This window comes from Periophthalmus magnuspinnatus, chromosome 16 (genome assembly GCF_009829125.3).
Source record: "Periophthalmus magnuspinnatus isolate fPerMag1 chromosome 16, fPerMag1.2.pri, whole genome shotgun sequence".
Lineage (NCBI taxonomy): Eukaryota > Metazoa > Chordata > Actinopteri > Gobiiformes > Gobiidae > Periophthalmus > Periophthalmus magnuspinnatus.
In genome coordinates this window covers 10,411,356-10,436,692 of record NC_047141.1, presented here as the reverse complement: position 1 = coordinate 10,436,692, position 25,337 = coordinate 10,411,356, and the positions used below count along the sequence as shown (strand labels likewise).

The 25,337-nt window shown below is 39.9% G+C and overlaps 1 protein-coding gene across 1 annotated transcript in view; it reads right to left on the bottom strand.

Moving 5' to 3' along the window:
* Positions 1-5,208: 5,208 nt before the first annotated feature.
* si:ch211-113g11.6 (uncharacterized protein LOC559008 homolog) overlaps positions 5,209-25,337 on the bottom strand; it is a 104,897-nt gene continuing 84,768 nt past the window's right edge. The window contains exons 11-14 of the mRNA XM_033981010.2: positions 11,200-11,315; positions 9,171-9,343; positions 6,287-6,342; positions 5,209-5,656 (exon numbers count right to left, since the gene is read on the bottom strand). Coding sequence (XP_033836901.2) covers positions 5,310-5,656; positions 6,287-6,342; positions 9,171-9,343; positions 11,200-11,315 — 692 coding nt within the window. The 3' untranslated portion in view covers positions 5,209-5,309. The remainder of the gene's footprint in view (positions 5,657-6,286; positions 6,343-9,170; positions 9,344-11,199; positions 11,316-25,337) is intronic.

The following is a 25,337-nucleotide window of genomic DNA, read 5'->3' as shown; positions in this document are numbered from 1 at the left end:
CATCTGGAATGTTTCATTTCAAATGTTAAAATAATAAATACATTAAGGGAAAATGTCATAGCTGCATTAGAAGACAAACAATACAATTGCATTCGTCCAGCCTCATCCTCAATTAGAAACAGTTAATGATGCGTTTTGAGTAATTAGCTCCAGAAAGCATAGGTTAATGAGCGCGCCCTAACATCACAACTCCACAAACCACACACAGCACAGAGACAATAATATCTGAACAGGAAAAGGCCTCTGGGCATGCTGGAGCTAATGCTAGCACTTAGCTTGTCACAGCTCTGTATACTTGGCACAGTGCCCTTTGAGGTGGTTCTCATGGCTGCAGCTCAGGTTGTCAAAATGTGAAGTGACTTTGAGGCTTTAAGCATTGCAGATGAAATGGCTCAACAAAGTATTTTTCTATCAAATATTTTTTTCTTTTGGCACAGTTTGTAGTCCGCGTTAGTGCAATGCAAAGCTCACAGAACTCTTAAAGGTGCTATGTATAGTTTTATACACAAAAAGGCCATGATATTTCTACTTGTTTTTATGAATCTATATCTGTACTGATGAGCTGATACTTTTACTGCCCACTGTGACTTCCCCTTTAAGCTAACAAATTTTCTGCGAAATCTTTGGGTGTGACGTTATGCACGTTAGACTTGAGTTAGAGCCTTGCCTTCTGTCCAACCCTTTCACAATAAAGCTCTTTGTGTAGGTGGTAAACACAGGAGCTTTTATGTTCAAAGCACCACGGAAAGCATCTAGTTGTTTAGTGCGGAAACTTAACATCACTGATGCGCTGAAATGTCTGCAGAGGTTATTTCAAAGACATCACTTTATCGCTTCATGATAAAACAAAGCACAGATAGGACGGGAGGAATCATAGAGAGCACTGGGGACAAATCGCTCCTGCAGCTGCAGAAGAGGGGCCTGCAGCTGCCCCAGTGCCTGGTCTTCATCTCCAGACCCGTACTCGTGGGCCGCCCAAACTAAATTTTGTCATCAGTTTACTTTCTGGCTGTTTCGGACTGAATGAAACGTACTTAAAAAAGTTTAGTTATTTAAATGCGTAGCTGTTTGTAATGAACACAGGGCAGGTCACTGAAAAATTCCAGGTTGGAAAAAACAGCATCACTGCCCCTCAAGCCCTCTCACTGGCCGATGCTCCGCTGATGTGCAGCTGATGTGGAACAGACAGCGCATGGGCAGGAATCAGCAGAAGTGAACAAAAGTGATTGTTTGAAATGATTAATTACAATGAAAATAATGTTTTAATTCAACTCGATGCCTTTGAATGTTTTGCAGGTACCAGCACACATGGAGCTGAACAGCGTGAACGAGCTGGCTGCTGGGTTGCTATAGTGATAGAATTATTGTAATCAAACTGCACATAGCACCTTTAGCAGCGACAATTCACCCCCTCAGGCTAGCATCTTCGGGGCTAGCGTCTTGGGGGCTACAGTGTTAGGTGCTAGCGTCCAAAACTTGTAAATTACACTGGCTAATAAGGTGCATAATGAGACAGCTCCATTGTCTAATTAGCTATTAATGACATATTTTCCAGAGCGAAAGGATCGGAGCGGCTAGCTGTACATAGCGCCGCTGAATGCTAATTTGCAAAACCCTGGAGACCAAGCTAATCTGCTGCATAATTCATCACACCACAATTGCTTTTCCTCTACACATCAGGATTCATGGGGTTTGGTTTAGTTCTGGCAAAAATCACCTCTGACACTACACATTGACTTTAAAGGAGACATATTATGAATTAGTCACGCTGTTTAAATACTGTTTCACCTTTGCATTGGTATTTCTTTGTAAAATGGTTTATCGTATGTATGCAAGAAGAGGTATTACAGAAAGAGAAAAAAGATAAGGATTATACAAGGAGCTTTTGACTGAAAGCTTATAAATTACATGTTATTAAAGGGCGTGTACTTCACTTATTTTTTCCTCGCCGCATTGTATCTTCTGAGCAAAAACAAAACAAATCAAAACAGAGACTGAATATTACCAATACATTTTAGAGGGCGTTTTATGGATGAGAACCAGCAGGAAGCAACTGCCAGGGACAGACAAGTTTGTCCAATCAGAGATGTTGTTTAATGAGACTAATGTGACTATCCCAGACGATTGTTTCTCTGTCATGGTTCAACATCAGGTGAGCGAAAGAGGGAGCTAAGTCTGCGGGGCTAACATCTCAATTTTAAACGTTGAAAATCTGGTCCTGGCCCTTTAAGACAGCTATTTTAAGAGTTCCAGTAATATTCCTTGTGGATTAATCAAATTTGTCTAATGAAGGTTAGCCTGGTTTGCGGTTATATATTTTTAGAGTCGATTTTGCATACTATGTCTCCTTGGATACAGTTGGCGTTATGGCTGCTGCTTTCAGAGATCTGTGGAGCTTTGGGAATCACAGCATATTATACATGTATGAAAAAGATACCCATACACATCATGTTCTAACTATGGCTAAAAAACCCAGACCATCAGGACAACCGGCACATAGGCAGCAATGGTAGAGATTAGCATTAGCATTAGCGGTAAAACACAATTCTAACTGGACGTACACATCACAAGCCTTATTCCTCTCTCCCAATGGTTTTGCTTTTATGAAATGCTGATGATTAAAACCAGCAGAGCGAAACACCTTGTTCACATCTTGTCTGTGCTGTTGCCTTCTGACACACGGCTGCGGTTTGGCCAAATATGAAACAGATGTTGCGTAGAGATAATGGATTCTAATGGGATAAACTTCAAACTGTACTTTTCTGGTTAGCACTCTCGCCTCACAGCAAGGAGGTCACAGGTGCAGTAGTGTTTGATACTAAGCAATAGACTTGATACTCAATACAGACTCTGATAACACACTTTCTTTAGACAATAGAATGTGAGTTTTTAACATAAAATCACAGTACTTTCTTTTATATTCCCATGTCGTCTTATATCTGTGTAATCCCTCAATCGTCCAGGTAGGGTCCATACTTGTCTTTGTCGTCTTATACTTGTTCTGATAGAGCTCAAGATCATTCTAAAGCTAATCAGGAAAGGTTCATTTTTGTCCTGTGAATGTGACTCATCTAGTATGAATACCCGCTGAAATGAGTATCTAGTTTCGATGTTAGTTTAAGTAGTAATATTTGATTTTCAAAGTGTTTTCGAATGTTAAAAAACATGCTAACATAAAGTTGACGTATGCATTTTTGTGGCCCTTATTGCATTGGATGCAAAATAATGCCTATTTTTTGGAAAACTTTAAAAGGAAAAAGTCTAGATATTAGATTTGGCCGTGGAAATGCTCAAAATTAATCCAGTGATGTTTATGGACTTAAAACTGTGTAGATTTCTGTGTTTTTGATCTTTTATGTAACAATCTGGGTAAAATTGTAACGTGTGATTTCTGAGGCTCAGAGAAAGCGGATCTCATATAAAGAATGAATTAAAGCATGAATTAAGCAAAATGCAACTCCAGGTACGTTTTTGATGAGAGGACAACGTCAAAGCATGGTTCTATGTCCCCTTTAAAATGCCTTATATTACTCTCAGGCATAGACTGTATAAAGAACTGGACTAAGTGAGTGTGACATCACCCACAGCGTTTGACTCCAGCCAAATTAAGCCAATCGAGGCTCGCAGTTATAGCAGTTACTTTGCAGCCAAGAGCCATATTTGGAAATCCAACTGCGAGTATCATAGCAACCGAAGAGCCAATTAGGAGTGAGGCTGTTGAAGACCTGTTGCTAACGTTAGTGGGACCAACCACGGGGAAAGAAGGTTGTTAATGTTCGTATCGTGATTTAAGGACAAAATTGTGACATAAAAACACCAGGGTCATGTAGAGACCAAAGACGAGCCTGACAGCAGCAGTTATAGAGCGAGGGGCGATGGGTTTTAAATAGAAAGTGAATTGGAGCCAGAGTTGATGGAGCCGAATCACGCCCACGATCGCTTCCTATTTGGAATGCAGCGGCTAGCGGGTTAGCTATGTCCATTTATATATATATGTCTATGCTATAAGTTTATGTAGTCTATGCTCTCAAGTTTGTTTTGTCAGAGCTGCATCTGAAGCCCCATTCACTGCTCCCATTAGCATATGGCTGAGATTAGTGCGAGCAGTGCTTTGGGATGGGCTGCCACTCCACACAAATTGGCTCTTGTACTCTGATTGACGAGGCTGTTTGGTAGCACCACCGCTCCAGCTGGATCCATTACATGTGACAAATGTAGCCCTCGTGCTAATGCTAACGGCCACTTTCAAATGACAAGTTTACACTAGAGCGATTCAGCATTTCCGATCATTTCAGGTATACACATAAACCTAACCTTTGTAACAGTAATAATAATGATTCGTTTTATATAGTGCTTTTCAACTCAAAAACACTTCACAGTAGTTTAAAATGTTAAGTTTAACCGTTAATGTACACTTGGAATCTTAATATTGCTTTTAGCTTCACTCACTTCGCTGTAATTGGTTAAAATGACCTGTCACTCACTCAGAGGCTGACCAATAGGAGAAGTGGGTGGGATCAAACAGAGAAAACTGCATTACTATTATTACACTATTTTAAAACTACCAACCCAATTATAGCTCAGATTGTTGATGCTGTCAGACAATGTAGTGTTAGCTTTCCTGTGTTCTCTTTGATGATCTGCGGGGGCTCTAAGTTCATAAGAGCGGGTGTTTAGTTGTACTGCTCTGGGGCAGGATGGATGCATGTAAAAGGAAAAAGACACCAAACTAAGCTGTGAACAAGGCGTAAGGATACGTCTGATCCAACATGTGAGAAGGCCTGTCTGAGGAGGAGCCCAGCGCGAGGAGGACTCAGACGCACTAAAGATAGCACCAAGTCCACCGGGTCGGCAGCATCGGCCCCGCTGCTCATTGTGCTTAGGAGTGGAGTCCCCAGTTTAAGGCTTTGAATCTCAATACCAGACATTAGAATACCATACCCAAAGAGAACAACATGGAGGAGGAGATGGATAGCGCTTTTAAAGGTTTACATATTCACAAATAAGCACAATCATTTGGAAAACAAGTAAAAATGGTACAAAGAACGGCCTGGTATTGGCGCATTTTGCCCAACTCACAGATATGCATCTTTTGAGTTAGAAGACAGGTTTCCAAAGCATTTAACTATGGCTTCAGAGCACATCTGAATATTTCATTTCTAATGTTAAAAGACTTGACAGCTAACTGGGAGAATGGTGTGTTGTACTGACCATGTATTAAATGCTGTGTAAACCTATCCGTACAGTGGCTCCCTGGTTGCTCTTCAGTGGGAGCCTCAGGAGAGGGTTAGCGTTAACACTTGCTGCAGTTAATGGAGCCATAGAGTGGCCGCAGCCAGCAGCAGTGACAGGCCCAGGGAGCAGAGCACAGAGGCGGCCAGCAGAGGGCCCTGGTTGACCAGCCTGAAGGAGATGACCTCCACTTTGAAGCCGTCCTCAGAGGCCATGCAACGGAATACCCCCTCCTTCAGCGGGGTGTCTACGGCCGGGCCCAGCACACAGAAGTCCCCAGAGAACAGGCAGGGGTAGTTGAGCACGCAGTTGTCCCTCTCCCAGCGGTACGTGGCGTGGAAGGAGCGCACCGGGCATGGCAGGAACACCGTGGTGTTTCTGGGAACAAGCACCTCCTTGGGGGAGGTTTTACGCAGCTTCAGGGCTGAGGAAAGACAACTTGTGTTACTATTGTAAAGCATATAAAGAACTATACAACATTCATCAAGACGTCACACAAACTGTGGCTCAGGATGAATATGGCTTTAATCGAAATGATTGTACTGTACTTAAAGGTTAAACGTTGACCTCTGAAAGAGCAAAGGTGAGTCTGGAAGCGTTCTTTGTGAAAAATAAATATAATTTTTATAAAATATTAACATAGCATTTGGGTTGGCATTTTCAATGGGTTGTGCTGCAGCAAACCGTTTTGAGTCTACAGCAGATTGCAAAAGTAGATAAAATGATCATCTCTAGTGAGTTGAAATGCTTGTGTATATTACTACAGATTGCATATTAAATTGTTAGATATATCCGTGAAAAGATGAAAAGACGTGCCCCAGTAACATGAGAGGAGCAGCCTTATCGACACTAAAGCTGAGGCGTGGGAGTCCAGAGAATAATGTGCTGATTAGCCTGTGGTAAGTGGGATGGCCCTTTGAAGCAGGGCACCAAACCTCCCAGCAGCCTCCTGGTCAATTATGTGAAAATCATCTTTGTACAGTAGCGGCAGAGAGCGGCTGTGATTGTGTCCTAATGAAGACTCAACAGAGTGGAGCCTGAGGATAGGCCTTACCGGCAGCCTCTCCACACACCGAGGAGTTGGAATGGTCCAGGTTCTGAATCAGGCTCCTGTGTAATAACATAAAAATGACAAATGAGCCGTACTAGAGTGCAGTGGTTTTGTGCTCTCCTTAAGATAAACATGAAGAGACAAATGGTGTTGTCTGATAGTGCGCTAAGGGGAGTCTTGTTAGCAATGAAGATATGGTGTAAGCCAGGTACACTGCTATGAGCTGTTTTCTACTCTCTTACAGAAGTGCACAGACAAGCCAAAAAGTGTACTCTGAAATCTTATCAGGCAAGTAGAAGTAGAGTTTGGTGTCATCTCCTCGTACAGTGTCAGCTGTGACTGAGGCAAAAGTCTGTGTTCAAGTATGAGGTGTTACGGTTTCAACAGTTAAAAAGGTTAAACAGTGAAAGATTAAGGGCACTAAAGAGTTAAGTGTCGATATTGATTACTGTACAGTGAAAAACTTAAAGGCTTTCGGTTAAAAATAGCTTTAAGTAGAAGTGTTATTAAGAGACACATTGGCTCCATCTTGTGGTTAATTATACATACTGCAGAAGTGTAGAGCAAGGTATCCAGTAGGGTGGGGCCCCTTATAATTGAAGTCAATGGAAAACATGTGTTATATTTTAATTTTATAGTGCAAAAACTATAAGAATGAGATGTGTGAAAAGTAACAGCAGGAAAGATAAAAATCTGATGATCGTGAAGAGGTCTCAAGTGTAATTTTTGATTAAAGTGTTAAGGACATAATCATGCAGTCACTCAGTTAGTGGTCCAAGAAATTAGAGTAAGAAAGAGTTTTTAAAAAAAAAAGTATTTGAGGAAACTACTACTGCTGCTACTTAAGTAAGAGAAACCGTCTGGGCGTTAAGTTAATTGAAATGGAAAGACGTTAAGTTAATCTAATTGGAAGGACATTAAGTTCATTTAATTGGAAGGACAAAATCGTAAATATGAACAAAATCTGGCATTTCCAAAGGACAGACCATAAAAATCTGAAAAAAGAAAATTATATCAGAACATGTGGTGCAAGAAATGTTCAAATTATTAAATATCATCAACATAAAGCATACAAACATAAACCTGTTTCTCTTCCAACTCTGTTACACTGTTAATGAAGACATATTATGGGTTTTTTTAGGTACTTTGAACTTTTGTACTTTAAACTATAACATGTGGAGATAATCGTTTTCAATTTTGCTGTAGATCTGTTTGTTTATGGTGTTTTTATTCTCGGGTGTGTTCTACAAATGACAAAGTGACAAAAGCTTTATGTTGACAATATGAAATTATTTGAACATTTTTTTCTTGCTCCATCAGATATGATTCAGTTTGGCTCATTTTTGTGTCAATCCTTTGAAAATTCCAGATTTTGTGCATTATTTATTATTCCTCCTTCATGTTACATTCACCTTAAATTATAAATCAGATGGTACGCCTGACAGTTACTCTTTAAGTTACTCTTACTTTGTCTCCTTGAGTAATATGATTTTGAAGTAATGGTACTCTTACTAGAAAAATTAGTAAATCTTTGGCTACTCTACCCAACCATGAAAATATCACATCTTACACTGCACAAAACATATATAGCTCTCTCCCCTTTGAATCCTATGCTGTGGATAAAGACAGTGCTGCTTTCTGTTTTGTGCTTGGTGTGACAGAGGGAGCAGGCAAACAGAGCACAGGGATTGAACTTGTACTGATAATGACCTTCGCACATCACAAAACCTGTTTATTCACACACATTTCTGCAGACTGGCACAGGGTAGGCCACACACAAATCATTTCTACATTCATTTCAAACCCAAACACCATCCTCCGAGTTTAAAGTTGCCTGACAAGTCCACATTGATGTGTTTGTTATATCAGTCTGGTCACCACGGCCTCCATTGTGCCTTGAGCCAGGGTAAGACAGTGACTTCCAATAGTGCCATCACGATACTACAATTTCAAACTTGATTTCGATACTAAAGAATAGACTCGATACAGATTTTGACACCCAAATGATGATTTTAAAACCTCTGTTTTAGACAATATTGTAATTTTCAACGCAAAACAATAGTATTTGTTCATTATATCACGTGGTTTTACACTAGTTCTGATGAAACTCAAGATTAAACTTTTTTCAGTATTAATGCTTGCTTAAATTAGTGTCTAGTGCCGATACTAAAACTAATATCTGATTTTCAGTATTTTTCAACTCTTACAGTCAGTCAGATTTGATTATTTTAGTGACACATGTGAAATGAAGGAGCTCAGTGGTCCCCTATCATTTTGAACAAAATCTAATTTCCCTCACCTAGTTTATTTTAGTGCTTTGCTCACTGATTCTGCAGAAATCTGCAATGTTTTTCAGTCTGGTGATTTTTTTCTTCATCCTTGATTGACTAATCCACCCTGTCAATCATGCCCATCTGTACTTCTGAACTACATAAGTAAACTGTGACTGGACTCGTTTAAAGGCATATTATGTAAAAATTACTTTAATGAGCTTTTAAGTTATAATGGTGTTCCATTATTACTATATTCAAAGTTATATTTCAGTTGATTAATGCATGTTTACTGTTCAGTGTTTTCACCTGTAGGTGTATTTAATCTGTATTTACTTATGATTATAACAACAAAAAATTTCACCATTTTTCAACAATATAAACACATAAATGTTAAATCTGCTCCTTGCTACAGGCTTTTCAGTTCTGCTTTTTTGAACAAAAACTCAATAGACTTATATGCCGTTCTATCTATACCTTTGCAGCTGATGTCATCAACATTTCCTGGGGGTGTGATGTTAATGTAGGCACTTCCCTGCTCTCAATAAACAACAGCTTTCACCCGCCCCACACTCTTCCCATGTGTCCCCTGTGCAGTGGGATGAGCGCGTTCGTACCCGGTGGTGACGTTGTACCCAGGCGGGATGGGGATGCACTTCCTCTGGAGCCTATCCCAGCCACAATAGGGGTCCCGGGACAGAATGCACTCCCGACACGTGTCTCCATAGCGACCGCAGTCTGCCAGTGTCAGCCTCTGCACCTCCATGGCTGTGCCCACGTACAGGTGGCCCTAAGAGGAAGGCCACAACACACAGGTCAATAATGGAGAGAACTGGATAGACAGGCTGCAGGAAATAAGAGAAGAGAAGTTTATTAATTGGGCTGGGTAAACGGACATCATTTTGTATTATTATTTTTTTTATCATTTTGACACAATAAGACAAAATGCCTGTGAAAAATTAATGTATTCTTTTCCATTATTAGACTGTCGAAATCTATACTTACTAGAACAGGAATAAACTAGAGATGTGATGTTTGTGAATGAGTCGGCTCTTTTGAACGGTTCCTTAGAATGAATGTCTGGAACCAGATCTCATTTTTTAAAAGAACTGAATCTTTTTATACTGATTAATACTGAACCAACACGAGAATCAGCACAAAAGCTGAGCAGGAAACACGAGTGAGAGATTTGTGCACAAGAAAAACATCGTAACAGTCATTTTTTATTATGATTATTATGATTATTATGATTACAATTATTATTATTATATTATTATTGTTAATTCCAAAGCATAAACACTCTCCCACTCTTGACCCAGTTTTAAAAAATCCGAGCCTTGGTCATTTCTTTCTGTGATTAGTTTGCAGAGAAAATGAATTCTCACATTGGCTTCTGTCATATAAATAAAAAATTAAAGAGCCAGTCCTTTGAACTGCTCTTTGAAAGAATCTAGATCCCATAAAAGAGCTGAAAGTCCCCAGTCACCAGAATAAACTGAACCAAATTAGGACTAAATTAAACATTCTGAAGATATATTTTTGAATATTACGTCAAAAAGGTTTCTTTTTGTCAGGTTGTTCCAAAATCTAAATTTTACAAATAGACTAAACCAGGGCTAAAACAAGACAAAAATAGGAAAACATAATAACATAATAACGTAAATAGAACTTTTTAAATGTATAAAACAAAAACATGTCCTTTATGGTTAAAGTACAACTAAATTAGGACATTGTGGTTAGTTCAGATTATTATGTATTTTCATGTTTGTGTAAGAAAAGTATCAGATGGAAGACAATCCAATACAATAATTACAATAGTGAAATGTATTTATTTGTAACACATTTATAAGAACTAGACCTTGTTAGGCTTAATAAAGCATGAACAACTGACAACATATTTACATATCTTGTATATGTTCATTCATGTGTTTTGTCCCTATTTAAAAAATAAATAAATAAATAAACAATGACTTAATACATAGTGAACAAATAGTTTATTAACAATGATTCAGGCTTAGTAACTACTTAACAAAGACCTTAACCATAACTCCTAACTCAGACCCTTAATGAACCTTGATTAAAGCTACAGTATGTAACCTTCTGGAGTTGGCACGTCACCTGCATGATTCCATAGAAACAGAAAGTTAAAACCATATTTTGGAACTTTCTCCAAGGAGAGAGTTGGGTTTTATGCCATAATGTGGAGTACTGTAGCCGCAGCATCAACATTTCCATGGAAACAAGCAGGGAAAAGCCCTCCTCCATACCAAATAAGAGTCAGGTTTGTGGAGATGCAAGCCCGGACACAGTAAGGAGTCGTGTATTATAAGTTTGGCAGTGCAATAAACACAAACAAAAGTTACATATTGTGGCTTTAAGTAGTTACTAAACCTGACTCACTCTTAATAAACTATTTCCTCATTGTTATGTTTTTCAAGCTGCAGTTATTATAAAGTGTAACCTATTTATTTTGCTCCTATCTGGATATAACCTTAGCTGGTATTGCCAATGTACAATAGAAACACTACACGTCCGCCTCTCTCCTTTAGAAACACTACACGTCCCCCTCTCTCCTTTACCTGTGTCTGTGTGAACACTGAGGCCCTATACTGAACAACATTGAGAGTGTAAGGATGTGCGCGGTACCTTTGGGGAGTCGATGACCATGCTGAGCACAGGACTCTCGTTGTGGAACAGGGAGTACTGAGAGATGATGAAAGCTCCGTCGCTGGTGTGGAGAACCTTCAGGATTTTGCCTTGTTCTGCTCAGACAAAGAGAAACGGAACCAAAGTTTATTTTTTATTTTCTTCAATTTATTTTTTCTTTTAGTGCAGGAAATAACTGAACCGCAACCAATACGTGACCAAAACATCATAATGTGCAAGAGGCAGTCATTTATAAAGTCATCTATTTAAAATAAACACTTGCAACTTTTTCTGGTCTAGAGTACGCCACTTGCACGTGTCACTGGAGATGTTACTGCTTTGCCTGGAATGTTTCGCAGTATGGCATTAAAGTTATCTATCTCAATTGGGATGGGCAGTTGGGGCGACACCCAGGAACAATACATGTTTTTGGTCAATAAAAACACCTATAAATGTAAGATGGATATGTTGAATGCCATACTGTGGAACATTTCAGGCTAAGCAGTTACATAACATTTTTTGTGAGCACTTCATCTCAACATTCAGTTCAACCTCATCACCAAATCACCTAATTTTTATAGCACTTGTGACAGGTTTTCATGTTTTTCTAATTATGACTTGATTTGGTGGGATAGTTTTACATCAGTAACGTAGCAGTTTGTGGGAAAAAGCCCTTGTTTGCATTATGGTTGCTAGGTAACAGAAATGGAATTGGTAGTTTTCAGATTATCGAATGTGAAGAGCCAGTTTTTCCTATTGCTTACATTGTACTTTGCAAGAAAATACCCCAAAAGTTGAACCTGGTATTTTCGATTAGTGACTAAACCCAAGAAGTCACTGTATTGCAGCATAATTTTACATTTTAACAATATTAATTTTAGCCGCCCCCCATCTGGATTAATTAATATGAGTGTATAGAATGTTAGGATGTCATCTGAAACCCAGCGACGACCTCTACGTAAGCCATAACTGCCGCTCATGTCTAACCAGGAAGTAAAATTATAACCAGTAGTCTAAACTGTCTTTAACTCAATGGAGATTCTGCAAATGAAAAAAATTGAATACCAACAGAAAAACACATTTAACTCCCTTTATTCAAGTTGTAATATGAGTTAGCTCTGCCGCTACAATCACTTATCTCCATTACAAGGTTCACAGTTTGCGCCCATATTAGTATTGGCAGTTCTAATATGAGCCATCCATCATCTGACTCTCATTTCACAAGTGTCACTGTCTCCTTCTGCCTGGAGCTGTTTGTAAACTGCAATCATCAGAGTTGAACCAGAGCACTCACAAGGCTAACTGCCCAAACTATTAAATAAGACACAATTATTTCGAATATTGGAGGATGCAAACATACATATATTTCACAGATTTATCATTATAAGTAGTTCAACTGATGGGCTATTGCCTCTATATGAGAATGTAACCAAGGGCGGCTCGATTATGGGCAGAAAAAAATCATTATTTGGGTTAAAAAATGTTAAGGTTAAAAATTTGCTTTTACTGTCCGCATAGAGAAATGTGTCCTCTGCATTTGACCCATCCTTCAATGCCACTGGGACAACCTGTCTGAAGCAGTGGGTGCCAGCAGCCCATCTCCAGGTCTTGAGCTAGTCTTGGTCAGAACTACCTTAACTGGAGGATTTGATCTACTGTGCGTGTTTTGGGGGAAACCGGAGTAACAGGAGGAAACCCACCCAGACACAGGAAGAACACGCAAACTCTTCTGTGTGCTAGTCACAGCCACGGTGCTGCCATTTGTCATTGGTTGGAGTAGTACTTGTAATGCGCACAACAGAAGAGATTAAATGAAATGTACTGCTGTTATGTGTATATAAACCAAAGTACATCTTATGGTCGCAAATAAGTGGCTTCTAAGTGCATTGTATAGTGCATTAGACATAGCTAAACTCCTAGCTGCCAAATAGGGAGTGAGCATGGGCGCGCTTCCAACTCCATCGACTGTGGCTCCAATTCACTTTCTATTGAAAAAGCTGTTGCCCCTCTCTCTTAAAATACTGTTGCCAGGCTCGTCATTTTGGCCATAAAATGTTCGTATTAACCTCTACATGATCCTGGTATTTTTATTTCACTATTTTGTCCATAAATCAAGATATGAACATTAATAACAAACAAATCAGGTACCTTTTTTTCCCTCCCATTAGGGTTGGCAACAGGTTTGATTGACAGCTTTGCTAATCGCCCACCTCCTGCCAAATCAGCAGTGTGGGCTGGAAGGGGCGTTACCTTCAACAGCCTCGATCCAGGATTTGGTTCTTTGGTTGCTTTGATACTCACACTCAGAATTCCAAATATGGAACTTGGCTCCAAATTCGTCCCTATAACTGCTCTAGCCTCGATGAGCTTCATTTGACTGGAGCCGAACGCTGTGTTGACGTTACACTCACTTAGTCCCCTTCTTTATACAGTCTTGTGATTCACATTTGTCTTGGTTCTTTCCCACTTTGAGCTCAGTTTAGTCTTGATGTAGACTTAGTTTGGTCCTTTTCTAGTCCTGGTTTAGTCCTGGTCTACACGGCGTACCAAATTATTATGCAAATTGTGTTTAAGTGTCATAAAGGTACATTTTTTTGTTTTCCAGTGAAACTCATGGATAGTATTGTGTCTCAGGGCTCTTTGGGTCAGTGAAATCAATCTCAGACCCCTGTGCCAATGTGTTTGTCAGGTCCAGTTAAAGGAAAAACTACTTAAAAAGGACGTACCACATTATTAAGCAGATGACCATTTTCAAACAATATGGGAAAGAAAAAGTGCAGAAAAGTGTGAAATAGCTGAATACCTTGGACAAGATATGAAAACCTTGGATATTTCATGAAAACTTAAGCTCGATCATCGTACTATTAAGAGATTTGTAGCTGATTCAGAGCACACACAGATTCGTGCAGATAAAGGCACAATGAGGAAGGTTTCTGCCAAGCAAATACATCAGATTAAGAGAGCAGCTGCTAAAATGTCATTACAAAGCAGCAAACGGGAAGCTGCTGGTGCCCTGGAGCCCTGTGAACATCAAGGTGTAGGATCCTCCAGAGGCTTGCAGTCATGCATAAACCTTCTATTCAGCCACCCTTAACCAACGCTCACGAGCAGAAACGGCTCCAGTGGGCCCAGAAATACATGAAGACTTCCATGGTATAAAAAGAAGAACAGTTCTTTCTGTAGCAAAATAATCTTCATGCGTGACAGTGCACCATCTCCTGCTGCAAAGAATATCTCTGAATCATTGGCTGCTATGGGCATAAAAGAAGAGAAACTCAAAGTGGGGCCCCCAACCTCCCTGACCTCAACCTTATTGAGAACCTCTGGAGCATCCTCAAGTGGAAGATCTATGAGGACGAGAGGCAGTTCACATCCAAACAGCAGCTCTGGGAGGCTATTCTGACATCCTGCAAAGAAATTCAAGCAGAAACTCTCCACAAACTCACAAATTCAATGGATGCAAGAATTGTGAAGCTCCTTTCAAATAAGAGGTCCTATGTTAAAATGTAACTTGACCTATTAAGATGTTTTGATTGAAATAGCTTTTGATTTCAGTAATGTGATAATGCTTCTAACTGAAAAATAAACATATGACCATTTTCAGTTCTTTACAACAATAACATGGTTTGAAACAGTGCATTTTAAGTTTATTTTTGAAAAAAAAAAAATACTGTTTTCATTGGGAGATTTGTTCAACAACATTCAAATTATACTCTAAAAGTTGATGACATGAAATTTATGATGACTGTCATTTATATTGACAATTTGGCAAAAGCAGAGAACAGTATCATTTGCATAATAATTTGAATGCAGTATAGGAATATCCAACTTTTAATACCCAATCTGTTTATACCTTTATACAAATACACAGCAAAATACAAAAGCAGTTGTTTTTCCTTTAGTTCTTCTAGACAACAATCGCTAACACATTTCTATCTTTCAATGTATCTTTATTGTTAAACTTGAGCTGGGAGCCTTTTTCTCATTGACTCTTTGACATCTCTCATCTGTATTATCCTTCTACACTTTGACAATCCAGACTATATTTCTATTCTTAACTCTTTTTTCTGTCGGCTATTTTGGCAGACTTTGATCAAAACAAACTCTCAGCACAAAGATGGCAGCAGACAGAGCCCAGGGGACCATGTGACTGAGGTGCATGTTTGGGACTGGGGACTGCTGACTAAACAAGAGACTGCAGGAGGATAATGACCACACTGGACATCACAGGAGGAAAAAAATCTATTGTTTTGTCCAGGCTATTTTGTTTTGTTTGTGTGCAGGGAACATTTTAAGATGTAACTTTTCTGGTTCAGTATGACATTAAACGTTTCAATCTCCATGGAGACAAGTAGGTGACGGCATTAGGCCAAGTTATAGATCGCATCTGTGGAGAGGTGACTAGGCTTCCAGCAAGAATGCATGTTTTTCCAATGTGTTTTGATATAACTGCAATTGGATAAATTCAATACAGACAACTTTAGCGCCATACTATGGAACATTACAGGCAAAGAAACAACATCTCCATGGCTCAATAGAAAAGTTACATAGTGCTGTTTTAAAGGCGCTGTACCTGATTTTTACAGTCTTTAAACCATGAAAAACAGCTCATTTTTGCAGAGGGGAAAAGTTATTTGTCACTTTACCAACACATTCCGAACATCCTAATCCTCATGAGTTTATAAGAACAAACTGACACCAACTAGCATGCTAACTGCACACCAGCACTACTTCCTGGTTCGTGGACTATAAAAACTCTTTATAATTTGATGCAGACAACACACAGCTGTCTCCTTTTGACCTCAAGAGCTGCTTTTACAATATATCTGTACTGGGGCAAAACTAATTCTACTTTATTACATCAAAGAAACAGAGTGCAGCCTCTGTAACAACTCTACTTTAAACTTTTGATTCATCTCACGGTGAACAATGACTAGGTTGCTTTGATAGAATTTGATAATGCCATGACTTCAGCCGAATTGGAGGGGAATCTTTGAGGAAGGCGCTAATTTTTATTGTCTCAAAAGCAGGAAAAACTGAACTCATTCATTTTAAACAGTTTGCAGTGGTCCAAAGTTATTCCTCACTTACCTTATGCATTCTGAGCTTCCTAATTATTCACCACAATGAGTTTATAAGCATGTTTCACAACTCTCAGAGACCAATGCAGAGTTTTGCTGTGACCGTAAAGCCAACATCTAGCATGCTAATGAGCACTTCCTGACTATCAGACAATAAAACGCTATATAATTAGATGCAGACAGGGCGCAGTGGACTTATTTTGCCCTCAAGAGCTGCTTATACAATATATTTGTACTTTGGCAGTATCTTTTGCTCAGCTATATGTGAAAAATCTGGTATAGGACCTATAATAATGGAGTTTAATAAAAGCATGTAGAAGGTTGTGGCTGTTTTTGCCCTTGTTACTATTTTAAACTATACGCTCATGAAATAAAATATGATGCCACATAAACACAGACTATTCCATTTCATAGGCCAAAACTCTGAAGCTTAGGCTGTAATTCCCAGTCGTACTTTTTAATAACCAAAGAAACTCACTGAAGCGAGGTCTGGATCTAATAGAAAGCCATGCACGATGATCACCGAAGGGGCACTCAGCTCTATTGGAAAAAATATAACCTATTTTCCACCTGACATTAAACTTACCTCAATAACCCACCAGTGACTTTAACCTCACAGGCGAGAATCTATTATGTAGCATCAGAACTCCCATCTTTATTCAGTATTTCTACTACAATGCCCTCACCGAACTTTTACAATATCATGAACTGAACTGCGATCTGACTCCAACTAGAACTTACCTGCGTATTTGAGAAAAATGTGTCTTGCCCCAGTACAGATGCATTGTATAAGCAGCTCTTGAGGTCTAAATAAGTCAGCTGTGTACTGTCTGCATCTAATCGGGTTTTATTATCAAGAATCAGGAAGTGCGGGGTTAGCATGGTAGTTGCTGTTAGCTCTACCACGAAGGCAAACTCTGCTCTGGTTTCCGAGAGTTGTGAAAAGTGCTTATAAACTCATCATGTTGAATAATTACGATGCTGGGAATGCATAGGGAAAGTGGGGAATAACTTTACTATTGAAATTTAGATATTTCTGTACCAACTACGACCAGTAAATAGTCTTATGACATCAGTTTATAAGTCTCACTAGGATATCAGCAGAACTTTGGAGCAGATATTTTGGAGCTGATACACGTTCCAGCAGATTCTTCTTGGATCAGTGCCAATATTCAACACCAGTATCGGTATCGGTGCATTCTACTACTCGTGTTTGGCTGACAGGGACCTACAGTTTTCACAAAAGTTGCAGTTTTTCAGAGTTTTGCTTATTTTCAGATCATAAAACTTTCTCAAGTTGTCTTACAAAACTTGGGCTATACTCTGCTGCGCTCTAGCTCCGCACTAGCTACTTTACTTTCATGCATTTGTAACTGCCTGAAGTCATTACCTCTCTTCTAACCTGTACAACTCTCCATGCAGTAGCGGCCAGGCCCTGTCCACCTTCTCATTCACTGGTGGCACACTGTTAGAGCTACAGTGGACTGTACATGAGTGAATGGGCTGACATTTGTGCACAGCTGTGGGGCTGCGGTGATTGAAAGCGTTGAGTAGCTTTACTTCTCACTCTGATCATTCTGTCAGAGTTAGTGAAGGAAATGACACGGCACGGCTCTACCTGGTCTTTTGTCGTGCTTACACCAGGAGACTTTGCCCCCTCCCCCCCGCCCAGTAGATCACTGCAGGACTGACAACTGATGGAGACACATGTAAGGTATTGGTACATTAGAGAGTTGTTTAGTGTTCATACTGGTGGGTTTCAGATTCTAAAAAATGATGTTATAATCCCAGATGGAGACAAGAGACAGATTTTGCTATTGGAGTGTACATTGTCATGAAATATTAAAAAAGTTAAATGCATAAATGTTGAATCTGCTCATTATTAACGACTAGACCCACACACGCACTCTCAAAATCTGCATTTTTACAAGATTCATTTCAGCCACTATGTATTAAATATTATTGCTAGATGGGATGTACCAAATTTGTGATATTGATAGTTTGTGGAGTGATATTAGTTTGCTCCAAGTACAGTTAAATAGTAAAACCATCATCAAAATGAGACCACTGTGTGCTGTCTACATCTAATTATAAAGCTTTTTATTCTCCATGAACCAAGCAAGTAATGCTGGTGCACTGTTAGAATGCTACCAGTTATTAGCATTAGGCTCAGAGACCACGCGGTGTAGCTCCGGCCTGGTCGCCACAAGTATTCCACAAAATTAAAAGTAGTGAGAGGCGCTCAGGTTGTATAGTGTGGTGGTGCTGGCGGAGGTACCGCTTCGCTCTGGATTCTTCTTGTTAGGAGTCTATTTTTGCCAGATGCTGGAGTCCACCACAGCCCTTTATCTTAGTAAAACAATAGTTACCGTGTGAACACATGGTCTCATGCATGTAGCTTTAAACAGCACAGCAGGCACCACTCTGACTGTCATACCACAACAAAACCACTCCAACAGTGGAGTCACAGCTGGACCAGGTGCAGTGTGAGTGAGGCGTTAGGATGCTCTGAATGTGTAGGGAATCTAAGGCATAAGTTTGCATTGCTGCAAACTATTAGTTATATTTTTCTGGGTTTTTTGGACAATAAAAATCACATCCAGCGCCTTTAATAAGGATGGGATATTCTGTGTTGTATAGGTCAAGGCCCTAGTCACAAATAGAAAAGCGTACATATTGTGATCTGAAAGCCACCGAGCCGCCCTGAGGCTACCAGCTAGCTCTTAACCCTCATCCATCACACTGGCCTTTTGTTCACATTTCCAACTTGGCATTTCACAAAATTTCCACAGTGTGTTTCTTTAGAGCGTGTATTAAACTTTGAGAAACATATCAGCATAGCATGCATACTTGTCAAAATATCTCCATTTTACAATAGAAGTCATTCAAATCATATCTTTGTGTTGTAGGTGTTGAAGAGCTGACTCTGTGCATACAAAATGAACCTTTGCAAAGAAGCCAAGAGGATAAGGACATTATGTGATAGATTTTCCTGTAACCATCACACTACATGCACTGTGTCAAGGAAAATGCTCCTAATGCCCAGAGCAGCAGATACGTGACTGTCTGCACATACAGGTAATAGCTCTACCATGTGTTACAGCTGCACTTTAGAGGCATTTTAAGAGTCTTTTGGTGTTTGTAGGGTCTGGAATTTAAGTAGAATCAGTATTCCAATAAGTAATGTTTGTTAAAATCCTATGAAAAACCTTTATTAAGTAATCCTAATTATTCAAAACTGTGAAGACTTTCTGTTTTTAAATGTGCATTATGTAAGTCTCTGGCATGTCACCTGCATGATTCCATGGAAATAGAACGCTAAATACACTCGACAACATTTCCATGGAAACAAGCAGGAGAAGGCCCTCCTCCAGGCCAAGAGTAAAGATGTATACTGTGGCTTTAAAGCTACCATCCATAAGTTCATTATATTATTTTCCACCAGTAGATGTGAAATCTGTTCCACCTTCCCTCACCTGGCCTTTGTTCAGGCTCACCTGTGCTCTCTGGTCTTCTGTCAGGGCAAAGACAGACTCTCATACTGCAGCAACTAGGTATGCTGTCTGTGGGTATGTGCCTCAACAAATCCTTCACTCCATAACAAGTGATTTTTGATTCAATTCCAAATCGGTGCCTGATATCTTTCCTAATGAATACTTCTAGCTCTCTACCAAAATCGCTTTTTAATGGCCTACTCTGTCAAAAATCATACTGTGCCCAAATCATATGTCACAGCCCATTACCCCTCACTTGGATGTTTTTCATGAGAGATACACTTGTTCGAATTGATGCTTCTATCGCGCCCTTGTTAAACTAAAATAACTTTTCGTGTTGACTACAATTAAGTTTGAAAAGTTGTGGAGGAGGGCTTTCATACTTTGGAGCACCGGTTCTCTGCAGCTCAAAAAGCACTTGGCCGGGGGTGAAATTAGTGTAACCTTCCCTGTCAAGCCCCACGAGATGCATAGAATGGCCATTAGGGAGAGACAATTGTGGCTGTACATAGCAGACAGGAGGCAGATTATAGAGGGGCGAAGAGCACTAGAGTGTGGAGGGCTTAATACACTCGTGACAAACCCCGGCAGGTTGTGGAGCCGCTTCTTTTGCTCGATGGCAAAACAGGGACGGGATATAAGCTCGACAAGAACAAGGACTGCACCATTCATAGTAAATTTGACAATGCAATTTAAACAGTGCAAAAGTGTAAAGGTGAGCTGTGTAACTTTTTTGGAGAAGGCTTGGTTTGTCCTGCTTGTTTCTGTGGAGATGTAATTGATTTAATATCTTCCAAAATATGGCATTAAACTGATCAGTCTTCATGGAGAAAAGCAGGTGACGCCAAGTTACAGGTCAGATCTGTGGGGAGGTGACGCCGTTAACAGTAAAAATGCATGTATGAATTAATGCAGGCTGTATAATATTTATTGCCATACTCCAGAAGATTCTGGCCAAAGCAATTACATCTCCATGGAAACAAGTGGACCCCCACCATAAAAGTTACCTGGTACACCTTTAAAAGCTCCAGTTATTGAAAGGTGCCTTATGTAACTGAGATTCACCCCTTCCTTGTCTGCATGCAGATGATATACTGTAGCTCTGCCAAACATGTCCCATAGTATGGCATTAAACATATACTTTTATTGTGGGTGTTTTTATTGTTGAAAAATACCTTGAAAACATTTTCACCTCTCCACAGATCTGATCTGTTTAACAATCAGGAATCCATTTAGTGCACTTTGATGGAGGGTCTACCACCTGCATGAGACAAGTCTCCATGGAGATAGGTAAGTTTAATGCCAGATTGTGGAGTGGGAGACCATTCAGACCCACCCAATGTAAAATTGTAATTGTAAACCCAAAATTGTAATGCATTTGCAGAAAATTACTATGAAAATCCAAGGTTGAAACTCACTATATTTTTTCTTTGAGCAGAATATTTGAAAAGTTCAAAAACCTATTCCTGTGTGGGAGTATAAAAAACATCAGAGCCTCTGGGACTAGAGTCAGGCAAACAGACTATTTGAACACTTTAACCAGACTGGCCCTGCATCTATAAAACTGCGGTATAAAAGATTTCAGAGAGTGTCATCTGGACTATGTTTTTGAAATTGAGAAGTTTCAGCTGCCATTTTTGTTTTGCTACCTCCTGCACAGTCACTGTCTGTAGCTTGCAGCATCACACTGAGCAAATGACAAAGGCTCGAGACACAGTAAAAGCTAAAGCCTTTGTCAGGACAACTTATAATGTTTTTTCTAAAGTTTTATAAACATTCTTTTGCACTTGAAAACATTTGCCTATAGTACCCAGAATACACACTTAAAAAAGATGTGAGTCTGGTCACCTCTGGTCTCCCTGAGTTCACATGGGTGTGACTGACAGGTGGATTAGCCAATCAGGGACACATGCATGGTCCATCTGTATCAGTTCAAACATGGCTGCTTACGAAGAAAAAAGAAAGTAAAATTAAAGACCTTGTACGCAATTTTTTACCTATGTACGTGAGCAAAATGTGTCCCACCTCAGTACAGATATATTGCAAAAGCAGCTCTTGAGGTTAAAATATGTCCGCTGTGTGTTGTCTACATCTAATTAGGATGCTAGCAATTGTTAGCATCTAGTCTAGCTCTAAGTTGTGAAAAGAGCTCATAAACTCATTGCTGTAAATCATTTGAATGCTCGTAATGCATGAGATTAGTGAGAACTGACCTTGGACCTCTGTTTGAAATCAACTAGTTAAGTTTTTCAGGTTTTTAGGATCGCAAAATTCAGGTACTTTAATCTAAGGTGAGAGAAATTAGATTTTGTTTAAAATGAAAGGTAATCAATGAGCTCCTCCATGTCACTGAAGTAAACAAATCTGATTGCACGGCTATGTTTGATTCCAGTTCAAGGTGCGACAGAGGGAGTGCTCACCAGACTAATACCCCTCCGTACAAAAAGTAAAGAGAGATATGGTTCTGGACTTGCCAAGCATCAGCTGAAACCCGCTTACAGAATGGTGCTTGAAAGTTGATTGCGATCTTTCAAGTTAGCTTAGCCTCTCCAAACCCATGCTGTCAGCTCACCTTTACACTGATGATGTAAGCTGTAGTTCGCTAATGACTGTTGATTAAACCGGGGCTTGCAACAGTGATGCAACCCACATCCGGTGCACCAGACGGGAGAGTTCTGGAGCATTCTGGGAGTGAGGATGCAGCTTTGGAAGTACCTGCGGTGAAGATTACAACCACCCCTCACAGATGACAGATACTGGGCCTGATAACGCGATTGTGCTCGGAGCCGCAGATAAAAGAGGCTGAAAATTCCCATCGCCGAATCCAGCAGCCTTTTGTCCGCCAGTGGAGCCCCGCAGAGAATAGACTCCACTGCAAAAAATGAGGGAGTAATAAGTCAGTTTAAGTGACTTGGAGTATTGATTTTTGTCTGAGTTTTGACAATTTTATTTAGCTCTATTTGGTCCAAAGGATGCCATTTGGGTTTAACTACGCCAATAGGCAAGATTCTCATTACTGCTTGTTCAACATCTTGTGCCCACGGAAATCTGAATATACGGAATGGGCAAGTTAGTCTTTTTTTTCTTCTTCTTCTTCAGATGCCGCAGGAATATTTCAAAATGTTCGTTCCAGGGAGTTCCCCACATGCTTGTCAATGATGATGATTGAGCACTTCTTTGCATACAGGTGTTTTATTGCTCAAAAGTATCTTAGTGTCACCTCTGAAGATGTAATGGTATTGGATCAATGTAACAAAGTAAAAGTAGTAAAGGACTAAACTTGTGTACATTTTAGGTATCTGTACATTTTTAAGTGGATCCTTTTTACTTTAACTTCACTGCATTTGAAATATAATATTAAAATTCCAAACTGAAGTCAGATTTACTTCTAGTAGATAATTCTTTTTCTCACAGTGTTAGGCTGACTTATTTGCACAATTAGAATCTACAACAGCATGGCCTCCCTCTGCGTCAGGTGGGGGCTCTCAGAGTGGTTGGCGTGAGGTCGCTTTGGCAGACGAGCGCGGCGAGAATAAACAAGTGTAGTGCGGCAGGTAGGCGGGACATCACAACACCGCAAATGAGATGAGCCATGGTGATTCACTGCTCGGAGGTGTCCTTGAGTATGGAGCTCTCACCAGACACACACAGGCAGACAGACAGACAGGGGGAGGCAGCCAGTGAATCAATAAGGGAGATAAGACACAGACAGCTCCTACATATATATCTTAAAGGGCTGATATCCTGAAAATGTACTGATTGATTGAAATTCGTTTGCACATCTGTTTGAGTAGTCCAGAATATTTAATCTGTCACCCCGATCCATTGACTCCAGTTCACTTTACATTGAAAAAATGTCATCCCTCTCTCTGTATCTACTGCTGTCCATCTCATCATTTTGTTATTAAAATGTTAGTATTAACCCGCTCTACATGATCCTGGTATTTTTATTTCGCTATTGTGTCTGTAAATCAAGATATACATTAATAGCAGATGAATCAGGTGCCTCCTTCCCCCAAGGTCGCTCCCGCTAGCGTTAAAACAGGTTTGATTGACAGCATTGCTAAGCACCCGCTCCGTGCTAAACCAGTGGTGCGGGTGGGTTACCTTCAACAGCCTGTCTCTGGATTGCCTCTTTGGTTGCTATGATACTAGTGGTCGGAATTCCAAATATGGAACGACTCCCTTAGTCCACTTCTTTATACAGTCTATCTTCAGAACACTCGCCCACACCTGCAGAAGTCACACTGACACATTTGATTTTAAGTGTAATATCTGTACATCCGTCAGATGGAAGGTGTTGTGGAATTTTGTCTCCCCTCCATAGTCTGAACAAGGACACCTCCAGTTCATGGCTGACATTTCTCTGGCGTCTTATGGCGTCATCCAACTATTACAGAGTTTGTCCTTCTTTAACATTACCGTTTCCTTGGTCACTCGTCTCACTGAAGCGCTCTGCTGCACTTTTCATTTTATCTCAGCCAGCTTGTCTCCAGGTCCTTCAGCGTGTCCTTCTTAACTCCTATTTAAACATCTTTGTGTGGAAGCACAGTCAGACTTGAATGGCAGATACTAATGTGCAGTGTTAAGTATATTCAAGCCACTGGGTCCTGGACTGATGGAAGGATGGAACTCCTTAGGACAACACGTATTTTCCCTCACAGAAGCAGCATTCTTTTTTTTTTTTTTTTTGTTAATTCTAATATTGTGAGAGTGCCATTGATTGGAGGAGGTCCTTGGAATTGGCAAATGTAACCACTGTTCACTTTTTTTTCCAACATAAAAATGACTTACAGCATATCAATGTTACATGCACTCTAATCACAATCTCCGCCAAAACTAGGGGTGCACTATATAAGTTTTATGGTGGGGGAGTCTGTCGCCTGCTCATCCATGGAGATGTTATTATATTGCCTGGAATGGCTTTCCTCTCCATAGAGCTTGGCCTGCTGTCATCATCTAGTCTCGAGGAAGATGGACAAGATTAATACCATACTGTGGAACATTACAGGAAATGCAAGAACCTCCATGGAGACAAGCAGATTGAAGAATACACAGTGTATCCTAACAAACTAACAATGAACTAACAAGTCTTCTTCAACCACAACAATTCCTATCAAACTGCTGCTCTTATGATATACAATACTAATCCACTGTAAGAAAAAACATCACATAATGGGTGTTTGAAATACACAGTATTCACTTTTTAAAAATCAGTTCACACCATTTTATTTAAACCTGATATCTGTTAATCCTAATCTTTCTAAATCCACAACACCTCCATTCATATCCATGACTTATCTGACATTTATCGCACTCTTCCTCCAAAGGTCGACGTATGTGGCCCGTCCAGACAGCATGTGTGCAGTAAGATTAGTGCCTCTAATGTGACCGGTCCATCGCAGTAATGACTCCATCCATCAGGAGGAGCTGTGACCCTGTGCACCTCTCTGCAGACTTCACTCACTAGTCTGACATTAACTAAGCCGTGACTTCAGATCACAATGTGAATATTTATGATCCAGGATTCAAAAGCACAATGCTCAGAAGAACAGACGACATC